The sequence below is a fragment of the Aphis gossypii genome, chromosome 1 (genome assembly GCF_020184175.1).
Source record: "Aphis gossypii isolate Hap1 chromosome 1, ASM2018417v2, whole genome shotgun sequence".
In the NCBI taxonomy this organism is placed as follows: domain Eukaryota; kingdom Metazoa; phylum Arthropoda; class Insecta; order Hemiptera; family Aphididae; genus Aphis; species Aphis gossypii.
In genome coordinates, this window is record NC_065530.1 from 52,074,731 (window position 1) to 52,099,203 (window position 24,473).

Here is a 24,473-nt window from a genome sequence, read left to right on the forward strand (position 1 = left end):
ATTGAAAATGTTATAAATAGTATGATATAATCCACACGTACATACCTATACAATAAATATTTTTTTCTAGTTTCTGAATAATGTATCGTAGGTATTTTACATAATAATATATTAATTTAGTCATACGTATATTGCTACTGAGTGAAACTAATTTTTACTTAAGAGGAAACGATTATATAAATTCCATAATTACTATGAAGGTATTGGCCCAATAGTGACGCTTGTATTTCTTTTAGCATAATTTTCGAACAACAAAAATCGTCCACAACACAAATCAACTTAATTGTACATGTATATATAGTTAATATTTTATCGGTAAATTCACCTAGATTGACAGCATTCGTCATATTTTAAGTACAATTTTTTGACCAATAGATATTAATTGATTTTGAGAAGTTCATAAGGAGTTGTGGTATAGACAAATTGAAATTATAATTTCCTTATGTGGTGTAGGTATTAGGTATTCGTCAATAACAAAATGGTTTATGTTCTACAAAATAATGCATCCTAAAAAAAGTATAAAACTATTTATATTTCTTATATTATAGCTTCTGCTTAGTAATACCTTATAGTCATAATTTATGATTGTAGAACGTAATATTATAAAATTGCGACGATGACAAAACCGGAGGTAAGTACTTGAGTGTTATAATATAGCAACAGCGGTATTTCAATAATAATTTGTTACTGCGTTTCATTTCTATACAGAAACTTTAATGTAGTGTAATGTGTAACAAAATGACAACATATTTAAATACAATTTTTAAGTAATCCTCTATAATATAATAAACCCATTTATAATGCTCAAACTATACGTTGAGTAAATTATTGATAAGACAATAACAAATTATAAATATATGATACTTATTATCTACCAATAATTACAACGCTTTATAGGTCAGGGTATGTTTGTATAGTAAATAAAATAAAACTATCGATACAAGTGTAACAATAATAATTGCTAACATACTACAGTACAATCAAATATATTATTATATACAAATTAACAGAAATATATTGTTAAGATATAATTCAATAAACAATAAAATACACGGATAATAATATATAGATGATAATAAAATCTCTAGTACAATTAAAATTTAAAATATATTTAAAAAAAAAAAAAAATTATTTAATAATACCGACACTGTATACAATGATAAGTGTTCTGAATCGGTATTAATGAGATAATGTAATATATAATATTATGTTTATTGTAGTCTATAACATACGCCTATGCTGCTATATGCAGTTATGAGTCTATACAAATTATAATAACTAATTATTGATTGTTATTACGGTTTTTGCGACAGTACGACACGTACTACAGGTACATACAAATATAAGACCAACGCCTACGTGATAATAACCGAGCGCAGCATACAGAATATCAGGATTTAGGTTAAAGGCTTATTCGTATGTGTAGTGCTCCAACCGAATACTTTATTGATATTATATCATAGTACTTTTTAAGACTAAAAAAGTACCTACTTTATAATATTACGATGTATAAATTGTTCGACGTATATATGACACGCAGCCGTGCCTATATCCTCGAAGATTTTGACAGCTCAGTCAATCAACAGATCCGTAATCTCCACCGTGGACAGAATTCTGTTGCCGTATCGGAGTAACATCTGTCGGACCACGTCCTCGGCGACCGGCGTTACCAGGTCGAGAACCATGCGCTTGTTGGAGTTGAAAAACTGCGACGTCGTTTGCGCTGTAAAACAATAGGATGCTAAATCGTGTATGATATTATATTACTATATACGATGATTTTTGATATATGAATGCAGTATTATACCACCCGCTTAGACTTTAAAACCAATGCATATATATAACCCTGTATTTCAATTTTGAATATGCACACTGTAGTTTCATTTCTCAGAAAATATATTAAACATTTTTTTTCAATTTAAATTAACTAAAAAATATCGTAAGAGCTGCAGCTATTTAACACATTTTCAAAATCACGTATAATACAAATATAAATAATTTATCGAAATTGAAGAAAAACACGATGAATATATTGTTATATCATTATAGGATATAATAAAAATATTATTACGACTAGTGGCGTTGTAACTACTCTGGAAAATATACATTTACGATTCAAGTTAATAATGTTTATTAATTATATATTATACTATTATTTTATCTATTATACTGCACTAATTACTACCTATATAATATTCAGTTACACGACACATTTACCGACTACAATTATAAATCAATACATGTGTATGTAGGTATACGAATAGTAGCGGAAATATCAAATAACTATTAACTTTCAATAACAATTAAAATTGTTTTATTAATTTTAATTTTTTATTTAATACATATTTTTACAAATATTATCCCAAGAACAAATTCGTTTTTCATATTTACTGTTATAATCCACAAAAGCTTACCCTAAGTCGTAAAAGTTAATTTATAGTAATAATTACTACAAATATTAAGATTTTTTTTTTTAATTACAATATTGTGAAATAACATAAATAATATGATTATAAATATTTTGATTAATATATTATTATGAGTATTGTGTACTAAGTACCTATAGCTTATGCGAGTATCTATTTAAATAATATATATAGGTAGTAGATGTATAATACTACATAATATTGTACATACACATTACTTAGAAATAATTTGGATAGTAAACCCATGCAGCAAAAAAATACTGTAAATTTTAAGTTTTGATGTAAATTGATATCTTAATTATTAACGTAAACATTTGTCATAAAATGGCTGATTTATTGATGAATAAAATGTTGATCGAGTATAATTAATAGCAAGTATCAGCACTCAATATATTTTAAGCGAAATATAACATGATTTATGCATAAACCTACAAAAAAAAAAAATCGGTCTGTGTAACTATTTTATGCGCATAATATATATTTTAAATTCCGTATTATTAAAATATGGATTATTGTCTTTGTTTATACAAAAAAACGTTTTTTATGTAAATAAATAAATACATAAGTTGACATGAACGATATTAGTAACGTTTTAATATTTTCACCGTTCCCCGGAAATCATTAATAGGTAATTCGTTTTAAGTAATTTAGTCCGTATACTATACAAGTATACTTAATATTTATTCATAATACAATATCTATTATACCTATATATTCACATCACATATTTTTATCTAATATTGTGTACGCATTGCAATTTAACCAGAGTGCGAACGCAATCGAACCATTAGCCGTTTAAATATTATAATATTGACTAGACGTACACAATAATCTAAAAGTAAAGTAAATACATTATACCCGCATACAGAATTATATAAATAATAAAATATTATTGTCGTAGTCTATATATATATATATATATATATATATACTCGATAAGATGCAGTACTGCATGGTGAGGGGCATCGACCGTTAATCGGAAAAAAAACAACACGTACTCAATATCATTTTTATATTATGTTCGCCGTGTGAGACTTTGATATCAAGACTTGTAAACGATTATCATTAAGTAAAAGCTCGGCCTTACCTAATGCTGGGTTTTGCGATTTTATGATGTGCACATCCACGTCGCCGAGGTTCAAGTTGATTTTAATATCGTTCAACTTCAATTTGCCGTCCTTCACTTCGGTGTTGGCGTGAAATCGAACGACGCTATGACCTGAAAATATGAAATATAGGTTTACGCGTTTACATTATAATCGATAATAATTTAGCTATTGAATTATTTTAAATTATTAATATATTACGAGTATTTGTACAACAAACATTTTTCAATAAACAACGTAAATATTAAAACTAACTATTAATTATTACGAATGGGTTTATCGTACAATGGTTCAATGTCAATTTTAGATTTTAATTGAACACAGAGGTTAGCTTAAACATTCTAAAATATATCTACCAACGCATCATAATTAACAATAATCAACGATTTACAAATAAAATGTATACATCAATTGTGTAATTTAACCACAATATGTAAATAATTTTAAATGTAATCATAAATTTTACTTACTCCGATATGCTACTTAAAATATGCTTATAAAATGTAACGTCCAATGGCCTTACATACCGAGGACAGCGTTCTTATTATAAAAAAATAAATCATAATAATCAAAGACTCACTGATTTTTCCGTCACACAGTCCCTTTCCGAAGACTGGCATGAGAATAATTTTTAACGTGACATTTAAATTGAAGTCCGTGACGAACGTAATGAGGGGAACCGTCATAGTCATATCCCACGTGTTTTCTCTCAAATTGACTCTGTGATACATGAAAATAGCGATAACGTATATTATAATTTCGCATTTAGTTGTACAAAGATATACAGAAATAAGTTATACCAATAATTTTGATTATAGTACCATAGTTAGATTGTACTCAAGAAAAAAATACTTAAATATTATAAATTCTTTATTATAGGTATGTACTAACAATTGTTTATTATTGTAAAGTATGGAGGAAATAATATACATTATATAAGTTATGTAAAATATAATATTCTAATTAAATATTTATACGAGTTTAATATGTAATTTTATCAATATACGTATTATAATATAATAATATTATTAAGTATTAATATACGTATACGTATTACGTGATATTATGCGGTATCCTTCCTATTATGCGCAAAAAATGCATGTGCTGTTATAAAACTATCTTAAAATATTCTAATTTAGATATACTGATAACTATAGTACGGACTAAATTCAATACCACTGCTAATAATATCGATGGTGTTTTATCAATTAATCGAACAAAACAATAGCGTCCATTATCTCTATTATCGATGCATTTTGTTAAAAGTTTTATAAACTCTTTATAATATGTGTATTGTGTATAGGTAATGTATATATATGTATACAAACTTTAATGCTTTGAAGGTAATTGAACTGGCGCCTTTAGCAGTCAAGTTGGATAGCTCTCCAGTCACCCTGATTTCTTGAGTGTTCTTGTACACCGAAACTCTGGGGATATGTACAGGGTCCAATGGTGGTAGATTCAGTTCCGGGTTACCTGCAAAATAAACGAACGTTTGAGCATTTAAGTACTTTAAACGAAAAATAGGGTATACTCTGGGTACTAAAATAAGGACATCCGTGAAGTTCAGCTAAAATACATGGTTAAGGAGGTAACTAAAATATTAAGCCGTAAACAACACTGGAACGGGGATTTTGGATTTATTGTTATTGTATATACGTAATAGTTGTCGCTGCAACATTGAACACATTATATCAAAGATTATTACAGAAGCTTAAAAACATAACTTAAACGGTTTTAAAAACTATGGATTTTTTTTCCACTTACCTTGCATGAGCTGAGGTTTTGTCTGTTTGAGCATGTTTAACAGACAATCGTCCAACATCGGATCACTTCTCTTGCACGCCGTCAGTCCATCTGCAATAGTAAAATTGTACACAATATTATGCCTAAGTATACTGAGTGTTCGTGTTAAATTCTAGTTTTATTTAACAATATAGTTACTTTTGCGATTGAAAATACTTACCAGTGAAAGGTTTTCCTGAAGTTGTGTCCAAAACCAGACTGTAAAGCGCGAAAGCGATCAAAAATTTTGTAGAAAACATATTTCGTGTTGTCTGGTAAAGTATTGCGGTGCTGGATATATGCGGCTCTGCTGACGACCGCTGTGAAAATAATGTGGTACAATACAATGCGCAATACTATAAATAAACGTACCAAAACTTATTATATCGAACCGTTTTTAATACAATTATAATTGCGGGTCTCAAATATGGCTTTTAACGGACTGACAGGACAACACTTAAATGTTTTCTAACTACGGTCTTCCGCGTAATGTTCTTGACCGTTTAGATTTCTCTATAGGTTCACATAATAAATTAATACACCTATCCTTTATGTTATAATACATTATAAAACACTTAAATTGTGATCCGAAGCGTTTTTGCGTTAACCCGTAAATATAGTTTATTATACGGAATCGTTTTCTCCTTTTGATTTTGTCATCATAACGGACGAAAACATGTAATACTATACGATTACATGTATGGATTATATTATTCGTCCATTGCATACAATACATAAATAATCATTTGTACGTTCATAATAATAATATTTTTAATTATTATGTTGAAGCGAAAACTTTTAAAAAACTACCGTCACCATTTTATATCGCTTTTCAGTTGTTTTCAAGCAAGTAACTATAAGTTAAATCAAAAACAAAAGTTTTCCACAGTTATATTACGACATATATAGGTATACCTTTTTTTTTAGAATATTTGTACTCTCATTTTCGGTACACATTGTCAAAAATCGGCAATTAAATTATACGGTTTAGGGAAAAAATGTACTTGGAAAAACGTACTTTGATTTAATCAGCTACTAAGCCGATCTGTCATTAATTTATAAACTATATTATAAGATAAAACTACATAGATGTATATTGTATATATAGTTTATTAACATCCAAAACTATTAAGAAAATATTGTGCCTGGGGATGAATAAATTTCGGTACACTATACATTAAACACATTTTTCCCACCAATGATCCAGCCTTGCCAGTATAATTAAACAAATAATGTTCGTGGCAAAAATTTTAAATCAAGAATCTTACAAATTATTTAATTAATTATAATAAGTACTCAATAATTCAATAATAATTATAAAAACAATGAATCTATAGTTTTAAAATCATAATAATGGTATTTAAAATACCAATTAATCATAAAAACTATGTATATATATTATGTAAATAGGTCATTACCTATATGGCTACCTATACTTAGAATGAAATAATAATACATATATATTAACTTACAACTGCAGTCATATCTACGGCGCAAAATTTACGTATTTTATATTTTATATTCGAATAACTCATATACCTACAGTAAATCGAGTATAATATTATATTCGTTATTATATATTATTAAAATATATTATGATGCAATATAGTATATGTACACCTGCAGCAACACACTTTTGACATACATGAATAGAATATTTACCCCATCACGTATAACAATATATTGTGTAATATTATGTTTTTAAATAATTCGATAGCGATGTAATAAATAATAATATAATAAACGTATCGTACTGAATTTATCCTATCCATGACTTTTAAACGGAATAAAAACCCTTTTACCTATACCCATAGACATGTAGTCATAAACTTATAAATTATAATATTATTTTATAATACAATCTACACAAAACAGCAAGGTGTGATATATTATTATACCCAAAAACTCGTATTTTTATAACGTGACGTGCCTCATAAAATTGTGTTTTTCAAAATGTACCTTCCACTCATCGATATTAGTCCACCAAGCGACATAGGTATATTATCCGCTTATAATATGAGTCTCAGACGTGTCGTATATCTCTTTTGAACGATTTTTTTACAAATAATATGTATTTTATTATCACCGACGAAACGTTTTTATTTCTTGTCACTTTTATAATAAAATGCATGCCCATATAATATGTATATATATATTATATTATATACATTGTACATATAACAGTTTTATACATTTCGTTCACTTCGCTCTTTTGGAGTGAGATATGTCTTTCAACTCGTGCAGTTTTTTTTTCGGCTATTTCCGTGTGTATTCTTATTAAATCCAGAGAACGGGAGACAAAATACACAAAAATATAATACATTTTATTATTACATCACGTCACGTCGCGTTATATATTAATATTACATACAGTCATGGCGGACTAGCAGAAGATTTTCCGATTGGAACGCCGCTCGTAAAGCGTTGTTATAATTTACAGTATATATGTGTGCGATATCCTACTAACAGTGAGCGTACATATTACTTAACATATATAAACCATAAATACCGCGGCCATGGCGGTCGCCGCGTTCGTTAAATACATTACATTTATTATATTTATGCATGAGGGCGAACCGAAACTCGTGGACCGGAGGATTATCCCCGCTGAGGCTAAGTCGATTAAATTTAGACGTCGGTCCGAAACGCGAATAATGATTCCGTCGAGGATCGTAAAATACACCATTGTATATTATAATATGTATAAACACACACACACACACACACACACACACACACACACACACACACACACACACACACACACACACACACACACACACACACATATATATATAGATACTGTACAACAATAACATAGTCGTATATAAATACATATATAAATCGTAATACGTAAATATATATAGTCAAAATGTAGTTTGTGTTTAGTCAGTACGGTGGAGATGCGAAGAAAATAATGAACTTAACGATAAGATTCGCAATTCTGGGATGGGGTGGTATTTTGAGGCCTGAGGGTGATATAGCTCGAATTCTTCCATTGAAAGTACTGACACAGCAAAAACCATCATGCACCGATCAAACACAAACATCAGTGAGCGTGATCAGTCTGAATTCTAAACATACAATAAACAATTTTAACTAAATAAAAGCTGCTATTTGTGGCGTGAGCGATTGACCGGATATTTGACGGATGGTTTACGAGACATTATTAGTCCTCAAAAAAGTGTTATAATAATACTTTATACTTAATACTACTTTTTTTATATTATTGGTTTAATTTTCTTTTTAAATTAATTACAGTATTGACTATTGAGTTACTTTTATAACGTATTTACACAACAACATTAATGTAAATAATTAAAATATAAATTATTATGATTCTTACGGAATTTATTAGGTATTTAAGGAATAAACCAACCGAGATTCATAATATAACCAACCGATAACTGATATAACAATATTTTAAATTTACGAATGTATTTTTTTTATTGTTATTTTTTTTTAAAAATAAGAAATTTACAATTTATATAAATAATTATATAATAAAATAAGCGTAAATGCGACATTGCTAGTTGTATGCGTATTCCTTGCGACGCGTTAAGCGTCATGGCTGATTCTACCGTAGAGCCACGTGTAAAATGCTATTGACGCGCCTACAGATATAAGTAAAACATAATATTATGTGAAATTTTAGATTAAATTTCCATCCAGAAAATATTTTTTTTTATCAAAAAAATTAAAAAAAAAAACTTAATTAAAAGAGAATTTCCCAACCCTAATAAAAACTCAATAAGAGTTGAAATATTTTAAACATTTTATCATATAGTGAAAATGATAGTTTATATGGGTTAGTATCGTCAGATGTTGTAAAAATGCTTCAAATTTAATTTACTTTCCAAGAAAAATAAAAAACGAACGGTCTTTTAAATTTTCAAATTTTAGGTATAAAAACAATATTTCTTATGAATTTTTAACAACAAAATAATTTATATATTTTTGAATTTTTGTCAAAATTCTAACTTAAAATATTTATAAAAGAATATTTTGATAATTGATTTTTGATATTTTTTAATTGAAAAATTAACAAATTTATGAGGAGCTTTGTAATAAAATTTCAAACATTTCTACCTAAAGAATAATCGATATTAATAGAAAAATAACTAAAAAAAACGCAACTTCTCAATTCTCATGACTATACAAATAACTCAAAAAAAAATATTTTGAGAAAATTCTGTCGTAAATAGAAAATAATAATATAAACATTTTGTGAAAATTTCAAGTATCTAGGGTTATTTATTTTTGAGTTATATCAAAAAAATAAAATACCTATTTGATTAAATTTTATCAAGAATTCTCGTTTTTCTTTCATTTGTTTTTCCAATTATCAAAAAAAGTACATGGAATACTTTACTTTTCTTAAGTACAAACTAGACCTATTTTTCTATTCAAAAACACCCTCAGCATTTAGAAATGAAACATTTTATCGACTACTTGTAGTGTACAAATACACAAATAAATGTATTAATAAAATAGTTAAAATAATTGTAAAATCAATACATTTATAGCTCCGCTTAGAATTTAAAATAACATAGGTAATATAATATTAAGCTCACTATTAATGTCGATATGAACATAAAAATATAATAGATTTTAACTAGGAATATTTAATATTGACAATAAACATTTTATTGTGTAATACCAATTCAAATAAAAAACAAACAAATACACAATAAGCATTCTCTTTTTAATAAAACAATAAATCTTTTAAAGGATAAAAATCAAAGTTCATTTATGTTTTTATAAGAACACTTATGTATATACGTCCCTAATATAAATTTGTTTGCATTTTGCATAGTAAAAATGTATTATAAACTATAATAACATTAATAACATTATGTGTATTATATATCCCGAATATTTAACGATTTGCTTTAATTTTTTTTTTTATTTAGAATTTGTTTAATTTATAAATCTCTTTTTACATTAAGTATAAATTATATTTATAAGGTTAATATAAAATAATAAAAATAAATTTGCTATATTTTAAAAGGTTAGGGATTTGAGTGAAAGACTCATCCAGTAATGAAATTTGTAAATTTATGACATGGAGTATAACAGACTTTTTATAGAAATTATACGTGAACTAGATAAATTATTGTTAAGTATAACATTTCTCAAATTTATTTTTTATCCTTTTTTACACGAAAAAGTTTGTTTACATATTGCAAAACAAACAGCTATCATAATTGCAATAGCATCTATACACATAGTTTTATTTTGTTACGCATTTAAAAGCTGGCAACGCATCTAATTATGACGCTTGAATACATACTTTTCAACCCATTCACAACGATATTTACATACATTTAAATATTTAAATACCCACTAATTACGTTAAAATATTTTTATATTCTTATAAATCGCGATGTAATTTTCAACGAACAATTATAATTTTTTTTTAAAAATTTAAATATAAATCTTAACCTTAAATGTAACTTGTTGAGAGTTACAATATAATGGATTATTTTTTCTTAAATAATAAAAAAAAGAAGTTATATAATGATTATTATCATAATTTTTTTTTGTATTTATAACGTCTATTATGGATATTACTTACTGGAAGTACAATGTGTATTATACGAAAACACGCACCATATAAACGCTGTTGACATTTTGAAAAACACAACAGGTGACGTAAAACAATGGTTAATGAACAATTGCATTTTCAATAAAATAATAAGAATTCGGTTTGCGATTAATTAACTGTCGTAATAATAAAAAGTATAAAACCTATTGCAATGCACGAGTAAACCACAATTTTGCTATTATGCCTAATAAAGATTTTACCGTGAATCAAAATCGTTATTGTGAATTCGAACGTATCAATAATTTTCACAGCGTAAATGTAGCTATTGGCAGATGAACATCACTATAATAATATTAGATTAATGCAATTTTTACTTTAAAATAATGTCTACCGACTCATTGCTAATACACACAGTACATGTCAATTTTTTCCACTGCATTTGGTTCTCGTAATATTATTTATGTTTGGTATGGTTGGATTGAATAAAAACTAAATAATGTACGATCAAAATAACAGACATGCAGGTTAATCTATCATTTTAATGTTAATTGATTGATTTTATGTATATAAAACACCAATGAGCGTTACAAAATTGCTCTCAAAATAAAATTTAATCAAACAATTTTAGGCAAACACAATATACGTATCAGATAATATAATATCATACTAATAACGTAATATTATATTTAGTGCATATCCGCATGTTAATTTTAAAAAGCGTTTCCAAAAGACTCAAAATATTGTGCAACCGTTCTAAAAATCGTCTATACTGATAGAACCGGATACAATACACTTTATGTGTGTTCTATTTTTTATTATCTTTGGCAATTAGTCAAACTCGCGGCGGTATATGTTTACTGTCGGGTCGACGACAAATATGTTTGACATTAGCAAACACAGACGCTGTTGCTTATAACATTATGCGGTTTATCTTGACTTTCCAGAAATCCAAAACAGATAAGCACTTACGCTGACTATATAAGACTCGAACTCAACTCACAATCGATACATTCGGTCGAACTGTGTTCATCGTTTACACATTATAGAGTGTAGTCAGTTTTTGATATTTTTTCACTTTCGCGATTTACATTATAAAATAACGTACAGTATTTTACCGAAAAGACCTTTTAAAATGTTTAAAATGTTAGCGACCGCGATGTGTTTAACGACTCTGGCATTAGCCGTCATCGGGCAAGCGTCGGATCACGACGACGAGCGCCAAGGCAGAGGTGCGTGTATAATATTCAATAATAATATTATTATTATTACGCTGAAGTTATTATGTTTTTATGTATTACATATACGTATTATAATACATCGCGGTGATCGATCGTTTGAACGATTAATTTTTATTTTTCGTTTTCGTCCGAACTAAAACAACCGTTCCGATCGTTGTTGTTTCAGGATGGAATATGCTAGAAGGAGCCAAACGTTCATGCGTCGGGATGAACGGCCGACCAGGAGTTTGTATGGGCCAAAGCGAGTGCTCGGAAGTTAACGGAAAATCAGTGGGCAGGTGTTTCCCGTTCGATTCTTGCTGTTCAAGTAACGATGATATAATATATATAATATTATAGTAATAACATTGATTATATAATTAAGTTAGGTTAGATGTTTGTCAATATTATAATAACGTATTATGTATGTATCAGTCTGTATTGGTTCGAATTATTTGTGTTTATTTTCGCTAGCTGCAGCGTTCGTCCGTGAGTTCGGTCGTATTAATTGTACGAGTTATAATTTAAATACTTTTCAAATAATCTAAAACGTTTTTTACATGAAAAACAAAGATATAATGTAAAGATGAAACGATGCGTAGGCGCCTAGGATATAATATATTCGAGTGACTGAGTGAGTTTGTTTGGTCTAGTGAGCTTGGTATTTAACCATTTTATTTTAATATTTACTTGAAAATACAAAATATAACAATAACACAATAAAAAATTGTAATCGTTTGAATATCAATTTTATAAAAAAAAAAAAGTCACCTGGTAAAATATCATGCAGCATATTTCAAATTTTTTAACTTGAACTGTGCAAATTTACCATTCTTCGAAAACAAACGTATATAATGCTAATTGTCTCGTTATAAACTTGCAAAAAAATTATAAATGTATAGCACTCTATTCTCATATAATATATATACATAGGTATAAGTATATATATATATAAATACAATGTATATACAAAAAATTGGTCCAATACACAGTTGGAACACACAATAGAAATAGAATTTATGAATTTCATATAATTAACACTAAAAAACTGCATTTAAAAATGATAACAATTCAATAAAACTATTTTAAATAATAAAAATATTATAAAAATATTAAATAATGAGTTTTATAATATTGAACTTTCCATACTTTCAATAAGTATGATCAAATGTATATAAAAGTATTTAATCTTGAATATATTGCTTTATATTATATTCAGCATTTTTCAATATTATAATAATTTAGGTATTTATACAGCTTTTACTAACAAACCAAACTTATTTTCGATGGCTTATTAATTCCGCATCATTTTATTTATTTTAAAGTTACGCCTAATTCGTGTGGTGGATTTTCGAGTGCAAGCACGACATACTTCCAAAACCCAGAGAAATTCCAAGACGTTTGCTCGTATAAGATCAACGTTAGACGAAATGTATGCCAGATAAGGTACGGTACTACGTTGGAACAAATAATCATAATTTATACCTACGTCGGCTTTTTTCAAAAACACTTTTTTAGCTTAACATTTATGTTAATTATACATAAAAAATTTCTTTTAGAATCGATTTCGAGAGGTTTTCACTCGGCCAACCGACCAAAGAGACATCAGAATCAGCGTACACATGTGAACGTGACGAGTTTACATTAATTTCGAATGATGACACCAAAATAAACGTACCCGTTTTGTGCGGTGAAAATTCCGGTCAACACGGTAAAATTATGAGAAAAAAAATTAATTTTCCATTCAATAGCTTATTATTTATAATTATAACATTTTAATATACACTTAAATGGTTATCGATATTCTTGGTTTGTAACGTATATATTATTTTGTATTGCAGTGTACGTGCCGGTAAACCATCAGTCTGACTCGAAAAATAATAACAATAAGCAACAGTTGACGTTAAGATTCCGGTTGACTACAAGAGATGAAGACTACACTGACCCAGAACCGTATTGGAAACTAAAAATCTCGCAATTAGAATGTCAAACGACATCGACCAACTGGTGGAAGATTAAAGACATCGCACGCCAAGTCTGGGATTGGGAAGAAGAGGAGAGAGACGCCACCAGATCCAAGTACAGCCTAGGTAAATAGATAGAGAAAGCGCTTAATCTGCAGTTAATTAAATATGTACAAAAAACACAATAATATAATATATTTACAAAGATATCACTCTATTTTCACCACTTCGTCGGAGAAATCATCAATTTATTATTTGTTCACTTTTATTTAGCACCGGAAGGTTGTTTACAATACTTCACTGACAAACAAGGTTCATTCGAAAGCTTCAACTACAACAAAGGGATGGGACACTATTTGGGAAATTTAAATTATGCGACATGCTTTAGAAGGAACCAAGACACATGTGGAATTAAGTAAGTCATTGAATAACAGACAGCAACACTTTGAAAACAAAACCATATGACTGTGCTTAATTAAATAGGTGTATGATTAAACTAAAATCATTTGTTGAAAAAAATATGTACACCATCACACTTTCTTGTTGTTAACAATAATTATTTACTCCTAACGTTCGAGAATAGTTTAATACTTTTAAAAATTATCAAATGCGTGTTTCCGGTTTTGTTCAGAAAATGAACAAGTTTAAAGAATCAAACATACCTCAGCCCTCTACCCTCGTTTCGCTAAATTTCAATCTATTAATCATATTTAGGTCATTCGCCATACTACGAATTACAGACGTCTAGACATGTCGAGTCTGCAAAAACTAAACGATCGAAAAAACACAATATTTGTATTTGTGTATTGAGAAATACATCAAAATAGTTATTACCGCCTTAGAAAACATTAATTCGTAGTAATTTCGTACTGAATAAACATTAAACATAAGACCAAAGTACATAATATTCAATATTAAATGTTATAAACATTAACAAAAATCTATAATTGCAGTAACAACACAAAATATGCATGTAGGTATTTTTATATTTATAATAAATTAATGGGGTACAATTATATTTGTTCGTTTTTTCTAATAAAATTTTAATATTTTCGATGTAAGCACATGCCTACCAATTTATACTACTAAAATAATAAATGTTTAATATATTTCGACCGAAAATGCCCAATCCTTTAGATACGAGGCGGTGAAATTCCAAATAGCATACAACCAGAAACTGACCGGTTCCACGGACCGGGACTGTGATACGGCCGGCGAGTCCGAACAGTCGACGGCACAGTCGACGACACAGACGCCGATGGCGACGGATAAGACCACACAGGCGTCCGTGGAAACCTCTAAAACGACCACGGGAACCTCTGAAACGACCACCGTCGGAACCAGTACAACGACTGGCAGAACCACTCCAGCGTCGAATGACGGGTCAATCGATGTAACGCCGAGCGGGCGCAGCAGGAAACAGCCATTCGGACGCGGCGTGCACAACGATTACCTGCTCATACCGGACGGCCTTTATTCGAGCTCGCGATTTGCGTCAAAATATTGTGACAGATCGCTGGAAAACATCGATGACAGCACAGGTAACCGTGACCGAAACATTTTTTTTCCTATCTTAAATTCAATCGTCGAATCTCACATAGGTATACGCCATACGACCTGATGTAAACGTCTCCCCCATCGGCCGTAATGCTTGATATACATATATTTATGTATATTATTTCATCTACAAACGTTTTTACAAAAAGAATGTTTTAAAATTTTTTTTCAATTTTTTTTTTTTTTTATGAATTTCAGTCAAGACTCAAGGACCCCTATACGTGGCTTTTGTCAGCGACGATTACTCGAATCCTAACGAAGACGTGGAAAAGGGATACAAGATCAATTATTCATTGACAAACACTGGGTGTTAAATATTATAAAATTACAATTCTATTTATTTTAAACACTAACAAAAGTATTTAATTATGCGATTTTTATAATACTATAATATATATTTATTTATTCGAAAACGAATTGTGTTTATTTTCTTTACTATCATGATACTCCTTAAAAACACTCTCTTTCACACACACACACACACACACCACACACACACACACACACGTTACGTATAGAGAAATTATGAATTTGATGATATTATCTGTCATCTTTTGGTTTGCCACTGAGAAATCTATCACAGCTATACAGCTGTATACAGCATGAATAATTAAATAGTACATATTATTTTTTAATAGATCGAAAATCATAAATATTAATAGCAAAACAATATTAATCTAGCGTTACGCCTCATTGGGATATTATACCACGTTGAAAAATACCAAAATCGAAAATCTCAACTTTTTAATGGCCAGGGTCATTGTGTGGGTGATTTAGACTATACATAGTACGTTGTAAACCATATACAAATACGTGCAGAATCAAGTCAATGAAACACGACGTTCGTAAGTCGTAATAATTATAACCGATGTAAAATAAATACAAGCTTAAGATCAAATAGCGAAATTATACACTATTTAATACCTATATACCCCAATATATATATATTTAGAAATATTAAGTATAACATGTAAGTTTATAACCAACAACGAAACATTAATCGCAGAATATTGATTTTAGTGTTCCTTAGTTTTAATACTAGATTTTTAATGCACCAAAAAAAAAATAAAAAATAGATACATTTATTGGTCTATTAAGAATCTAAAAATATAACATAACGCTTCAGCTTGTATACTGTTTTTATTAAAATTTTGCATGAGTTAACAATATGCTATAATTTTTGTCATCTATGATCACCAATTTTGGAAATTTACATCATTGTCTAATAATAGACAGAAATTCTAGTACAATACCCATGTGTTTTTTAATAACACTTTCCCATATCATTACCTAATTTTGGCCATTGATAACATAACTCGCCCAATGATATCCTTTCCAAATTATAGTATTTGCCATTTGGCCATTATATGTCTCGTATATATACAATATACATATAATATTATGTATACTTCGTATTAATTATAAGTATTATGTCTACATTTATAGGTATAATATTTTCTGAGTGTGTATACTGTGTATATGTTTACTGAAATCAACTTTCAATTCGCCACAAGCCCACAAACCACGGATCAAAATTATTACACGGTCAGTGGTTTGAAAATAAATAGCGTATACCCACTCAAAGTTCGGAGGTACCCATGTCATTGATTAAATATACTTAATATATTATATATTTTTATCAATGCCCATGTGATGGTCGTAAATTCAACCACACTTTTTTAAAAAGGAATCAGTATAGACTATAGGTATTATAAATATTTTTATAAATTCTAATGATTGATATTCTAGAGCACATATATAACCTATGTAATGAACTACTAAAAAAAAAAAATTATAATTTTCACTACACTTAAACATAATATATTTTGTACATAATATATACAGCAAGTATACGAGTCAGGTCTTCTATTTTATTTTTAATAGGCATACTATCTTGAATCTTTGTATCGGTTTGGTAGTAAGAGTGGGTCTGATTCATTTTAACATAATTTTTTCAAATAATTTCCCTAATATTGGAGATTTATTGGTCTGTATGAGGAAAGTTGTTTTTTGGTTTATTGTATTACGTACCTTATATTGGTTATTATTTGATCATGTCCAGGTGACTTTTTTTTATTTCGTTGGAAGATGTATAGATACGAAAAACATATTACATACACATATTGAAAAATGTGTAATTTTATTTAGATGACTTATATCAGAAGTTGTATTGTGATGAAGTATAAATATTTCATATAGGTCTCCCAAAAATATTGGTTTTTTCAAAGTTCGAAATGACAAGAGTAACGCTTTCTTTAAATAGAATAAAGGTTGATCTTTTATTTTTAGAATATTTTTAGTGGTTATTTGTAAGGATCGATCTCGAGAATTTAAGGACTGGTAATTGTTTTTAAATAGCTCAGATTTATGGTTTCAAATTTTAAATTTTATGTTGTTAGACAAGTTCTTTTATCTTTTTTGTTAATTTATAATAAATAACATTATAGGTTCGGTTACACATTATGTAATATGAATAAATTATTAATATTTATACACTTAATTACAACTGCAGAGTGCAGAATGTCAGTATGTCACAAATGTATTGATTATTGTAAATGTACAATGTATAGAACATAGGTATTATATAAATACATAATTTCAGAAAGTAATTCAGTTTTAACGTTTATCTAATACCTTACTAATAATAAATATACGTGTAATAATATAATTATAGCAATTAATTCGTTATTAAGCACAAGCTTGTCTGAAGAAATCGCATTCTAAGTAATAGTTAAAGTTCCTTATAAAATATATTAATCTTTCATAGTGCACTTACTGCTCAGTACTAAGTAAATAAATAAAATTAAAAACTTACTTCAGACAAGATTGCTTACAATGACGTGTTAATCGATACGCGATTAATCGGAGATAGTCTCACTGACTAACTAAAGAAAAATATACAAATTTTAACGTATCAGTCATTAGGAGTAACGGTCAATTTAGGAAATTATTCACACACATAATATGCCAAAGGACCTTTTGAGAACTTAAAAATCATAACACAACATGTACTTATGAATAACAACGGCAGAAGACTGTTTTTTATTTAATTTAATTTAAACAGCAGTAAAATGTTAAATTGGCTCGAATTAACTGACAATAACGAGGCCGGACGCGAGTAAAATAATATACACAGTGTATAGATAAACTTCTAAAACAATAAACGCGATCATCGTCAAAATAAGTTCACAAGCTATTTTGAATTAAATGTTTAACGTTACCTAATTTCTTATTAATTGATTGTTTTGGATACTTGCATTTTTACAAAGTTTGTGTATAGCAAATTATATTTGATATTCATACTATTGTAGTCACTAGTCTTTATAAAATAAATTATTTACTTATTTACAATAATATCATTATTATTGACAATTTGTTTTTTATTCTCTAAACGCTGCATAATGCATTAATACAGTATTGATCACATAAAATGATCAAAAATCAATATAACTATATTACGGTAAAGATGACCAAAGGGGCTGTAAATTGGAAAAGTCAGCCATTTATTGTTTCAATATCCCCCTGGGTATTCCGTCGTGACTATGATAATTGGTCGGTAGAACGTTATTTTGCTAAGGCCGAGGCGTGTCGTCATCACCCTACACTCAGTTTATTATCATGTTGGAAGAACGCGGATGTCTACTGGAAAAAAAAACACGAAAATCGGGAAACAGAATACTTCTATGATGTAATATTGTATGGAGGACGACGTTATGGTCACGTGTCACGTATGCCACGTTTTAATTGGGGAAACTGTAATAAAGTATTTTTTTTTTTAATTATAAAGTGTTCCTGACAAGGTCATCTAACTTATTGATAATATTAATTTACATTTTTAGCAGTTTAACAATTAATAATGCATAATTTATTATTAATAAATTATTTACAACAAATAACAAGGGTTTACATTGATAAATATATAATGGGAAAATAAGATAGAAAAAATAAAAATAAATTATGTAGAAATAGTGTTATTGGTGTTGAAACAGGGCATCATGAGGGTTGAGGAAGTAATGCGCAAGCGGTCCCCTCCCGGTTGTCGATTCAACCCGGAAAAAAAAGGGCATCATGAGGACGTCCACGCTCGAGTCGCCGGATAGTAGGCTAATCACTGAGTTTAAAGTATTTCGCGCTTTTTGCATTGCTAAATTGGCAAAAGCAATTGATCATGAGATTTTATATGTAGTCTTTAATTATTGAGATTTTGAAGTCAGTAGATACAGATTACGGGCAATAAGGATGTGCTTTAAAAATTTTGAGCGTACATAATGCAAGATAATTTACAAAAAGAAATCATAACTAAACATCGGATTTATATAATTCGCTAATTCGCTCGTATAATATTTTCTAATATTTCAAAGCTATCATAATTTAAACGGCATTATTAAAATGTTAATTCTCAGCATTACACTATGCGAGTTGAGTGAACCTTGTCATTAAAAGTCGTCCCAATGACTTTATAATATGTTATGTTTTTACTTGAATTTTTACATTTTATGTCTACATATTTTTATTGAAAGTATGTTTATACTAAACGATGTTGATATAATACTTATCGATATTCGATGGAGCTTTTTCAAATTACAATTAAACATATTGATTAATATAGTTATATAGCTATATGTAAATATGATATATTATAAATAAACTATAATGTTAATGAGTAATGACATAGGTTAGGTTATTATTTAGATACTCAAGGATAATATTATTGAATTATAAACAAATAAAGTTGATCATCGGTTTAAGAGTAGGTATCAATGGAAAACAATTATTGTACTAAAATATTTTTAGATTTTTTGACTTTCAAAGTCAACTATTTACAAGAAACTTTGTAATACATTTTAAATATTTTTGTCTATAAACATCATTATTTTATCGATATTTATATAAAAAAAAAAAAGTATCGATAACTTAAAATGTCTATAAATATCTCAGAAATAATTAAAATATTATTAAAAGTATGCAATATATAATAGGTACATACATAAGTTGAAAATTTGAAGTATCTATAAGGTAATTTGTTTTAAATACCTACCTAATCAAAATAATAAAATAAATTTTATCAAAAAATAGTTTTACGCAAAAATTACTCAATGTTTTTTGATTGTTTTGAAAATTATTAGGAATTTTCAATTTTGACCAAACTTAAGAACCGCATCTAGATCTAATCTTCTATCCGAAACCATCATTCATATTATTAGCCAAGTATACATAATATTATACAAAAACCAAATTTTAAAATCAATACATTCAACGCTCAGCTCAGAATCTAAAATTATTTATTAAAACTATAGAGTATATATGTATATTTTTAAACTGTTTGTATTAAAACGGCTAATTATTTATAGTTTTCAAGAAATATATCTGTATAAAAGTATAAAAACAATTACGAGAATTTATAATATTTAGAAAAGATAATACCAAGATCAGTGATAGTTTGGTGTGTGTGCTATCCTGCGACAATTCGTGAAATTTTCGTTGCAATAATGAAAAAACAACACTTGAGAAACGTTTCGTATAAATTGTTGGTTACGTTTTTCTAGGTATATTTTCTATTAATAGGCAAGATTTTCTACGTACTTTAGTATTGATCGGCGGTGGATAGCATAATATTAGGTATTATTACTATTATTATTTTTTCCACGAATCGCATTAGCACAGAACACAACACGGGACCGGTCTGAACTCCGAGTCCGTCACAGAACACGGGACCGGCCCGGGGTTACAAGATATTATATTACAGAATATTATCTAGCAATAATAATTATTATAGTTTCTTTACTGATCGATTTAAAATTAGCTAATTATATATAAATTGTTATAATTGCATAATTACTATGCAAAGGTTTTAGTTTTGGTCAAAATTCTATGTGTAATACAGTAGGTATACACATTTGAAATCTTAATATATTAATAGGTATGTTAATATAAAGCCACTAGGTGTCTCTAATGTGAGATTTCCTTCCATGTTATCATTAGTTCATAGCTTTTTTCATTCTTTACCATAATTATTACTTATTGTAAACCTCTGTATAGAAGGTAATATTCCAAAATAAAGTCATATTTTTAAAAAAAAAATATATTAATACATATACTTGTACAATATACATTGCACACGAGTAAATAAAATAATAATAATAATAGATATTTAATGGAAATAAGTTTTAAGTCTCTATGATTAATATATAATAAATTAATTACAAACTATAAGAAAAAGACTAAAATCTTTAGGTATATAAATATCTATGGCACCTATTATTTATATCTATTAGGGATCGTTCTTACAATGTCCAGTTAGTGTCTGATAACGCTAACCAGCAGAATTTCTTATGTAGTTATGTGTTAACCGATAGAATTTTACCGGTTAGTCTTAATTAACACTTAACCCAACACTGTATAAACGGCCCTTAATTGTATAAATTAGTATTATGTAAAAAGTAAAATTCACTAATAAATTATTACACATTTAATCAAAGTAATTTACAAAATATATAAAACATTATTTAAGCAAGTTATAAATAATAATTTTACCACATTATTCAAAATTTAAATATTGTTATTTTGTTAAATATTCAAGCTGTTAAAATTGAAATTGTAAAGAATTTTTTAAATTGTAATATGCGAGTTCAATTCGAACATATTGAAATATAAAGCACTTTGTTTAATATATCCACTTATTTTTACAAACCTATTCAAAATTAAATGTACACATTAAGCATTTAAATATGCATTGAATGGATAATGGCCAATGGGTTAGAATTACCATATTAGTGTATTACACATAAACAAATAATAATCTGCTTTTCAAATTTCTCGAATGTTTTTATCGATATTAATACTGTAGCGCCATCTAGTGTATTGATTTTACAAACATTATATGCAAAATACAATATTATGGTTTTTTCCTTTTTATTTGATAATAATTGTAATCCCATTTGATATGAACGTCGAGTTACATACGATTACAGTAAATAATACTATAATTTAACTTTATTGAATTAGTTTTATTTGTATTATACATGCATTATTAACTAAACTTCATCTACTATAGTCGAAGTTTTTTATTTTTGCTTATTTAATTGAGGGGCTAATAATTAGACTTTTAAGTACAAAATTTAATGAAAAAAATTGTGTTTATTGTAAAATATAATACAATTTTACCCCGAAAATGTATAGTCTCTTATCAACAGTCTACTACAGGCATTAGACTAATTATTTAAAATATGTTTGACATAATTAACATCTAAAGATGCATAATAAATAGATATAAGTAACAAGTATATAAGAATTGTATTGCACCTAAGTATTGTACCTATACCACTATACCAGTATAACAATATACCATTGTGATTATGTGGTATTTTTGCCATATTGTATAATATATTAATGGTTATGGTAACATAATACATATTTTATAAAGTACATAATAGTTTTATACCAATAAATATAGTTGTAACTTACAACAAATTACAATAATAAAACAATTTTAGTTAATATTAAAATGTTTATAATATAGCGTAAGTATATTTTCTAAAAAAAACTACTCACCTTGAGCATCGGTAATGAAGTTCCCACAAAAGTCGGACAGGTGACACAACCAATTTTCGTTGTCCGAAATTTTTACCGCGAACGATAAAAACTCTACTTGTCGGTTTCTATAATTATTATTTCCGCTTCGTAAAACTATAGTCATCAATCATCATGATACCTCTGTTATATGATTAGCGTTCATAAATATTACGTTGAGTAATTGCTTGTTTCAATATTATTGGTCATCGACTACCTTATGATTTGATGAGTTATTACCACGGTTAAAGATAGACGATATCTTAAACTTAAACCGTGGTTATTACAAGCTAATAATTGCTTGGAGAAAATAAACCTATAGGCTATAATATTATAACGTATTAAATTACACTCCACGCGTCGCGGTCGTAGTCGATGACATCGTTCGATCATCTTGATGACGGTATCCTGCCGACGAGTGCCGAGAGATGAATACTGAGTATAGTGAGTGTGGGATCGAAAATAAATTTACCTTTGGGCTAATATATATTGGTATAGAGGGAGGAAGTAAGGGAAAACCTGTAACAATATAGAGACATAATATATTATATTGTTGTTACGAGCATAAAATTCGCCAATAAAAAAAATGTTAAATCTGACTATTTTGAGACGCTCATGACTGCATAATATTAGATACCTACCTATATATACATAGAGTACAGGCGGATATTAGGCACACTATACCTTTGGCTTTTATATAGGAACGACGTTGTCTGCCGATTATAAGATAATAAAACGGTATTTTAGGGAACGTTATACTAAGTCACTATTATATTTTATTTTAATGTGTTATATTGTATAGGTACACCTATAATAATCGGGATTCTGTATAATATTATACTCCCGCGTTTATTATAGGCGCAAAGTCTTCACATATTATTATTTCCAATTGTTGGCTATATCCGTTTTATGATTCACGCATAATGCTCGTAATAAATTATTTTCGGAATGAATGTAGTGTCCGCAGTGTTGTGTGTATAATAAGTGATCTTCGGACGGAAATGGTTAGACTATAGGTACGTGGTATCAGATAATTTGTTAACTGATGCGGTATTCTGTATACTGTATAGTCTATAACAGGGTTGGCCAGCGAGGAGAGACTCGCGAGCCACCAAATGTATTAATAAATATGGAAGAGCCAAAATGTAAAAAAAAAAGGTCATATTATTATATATATAAATTCATATTAAAAAAATTGTTTGCAACGATACGATGCGAGCAGTAAAAGTCTATATGGTGAGCCGCGATTAGACCTCCCCTGGTCTATAATAACGATATAACAATAAATAAATAATAGTATT

The 24,473-nt window shown here is 28.2% G+C and overlaps 2 protein-coding genes across 5 annotated transcripts; one reads left to right on the plus strand and one right to left on the minus strand.

Moving 5' to 3' along the window:
* Positions 1–517: 517 nt before the first annotated feature.
* LOC114126913 (uncharacterized) lies at positions 518–23,178 on the minus strand. 4 transcript variants are annotated; one of them, XM_027990955.2, is made up of 7 exons: positions 23,155–23,178; positions 5,499–5,637; positions 5,300–5,389; positions 4,861–5,008; positions 4,113–4,252; positions 3,514–3,645; positions 518–1,723 (listed from the first exon to the last, which is right to left on the minus strand). In XM_027990955.2, the coding sequence occupies exons 1-7, from the start codon at positions 23,161–23,163 to the stop codon at positions 1,572–1,574; spliced, it is 810 nt and encodes a 269-aa protein (XP_027846756.2). In that variant the 5' UTR covers positions 23,164–23,178; the 3' UTR covers positions 518–1,571. The 4 variants fall into 4 exon arrangements, with proteins under 4 accessions (XP_027846756.2, XP_027846758.1, XP_027846757.1 ...); XM_027990957.2 differs by lacking the exon at positions 23,155–23,178 and adding an exon at positions 21,187–21,302; XM_027990956.2 differs by lacking the exon at positions 23,155–23,178 and adding an exon at positions 18,419–18,642.
* On the plus strand, positions 11,857–16,020 carry LOC114126912 (uncharacterized). Its single transcript, XM_027990954.2, has 8 exons — positions 11,857–12,094; positions 12,270–12,410; positions 13,408–13,528; positions 13,642–13,793; positions 13,924–14,172; positions 14,320–14,461; positions 15,184–15,587; positions 15,802–16,020. The coding sequence occupies exons 1-8, from the start codon at positions 11,998–12,000 to the stop codon at positions 15,915–15,917; spliced, it is 1,422 nt and encodes a 473-aa protein (XP_027846755.1). The 5' UTR covers positions 11,857–11,997; the 3' UTR covers positions 15,918–16,020.
* Positions 23,179–24,473: the final 1,295 nt, after the last annotated feature.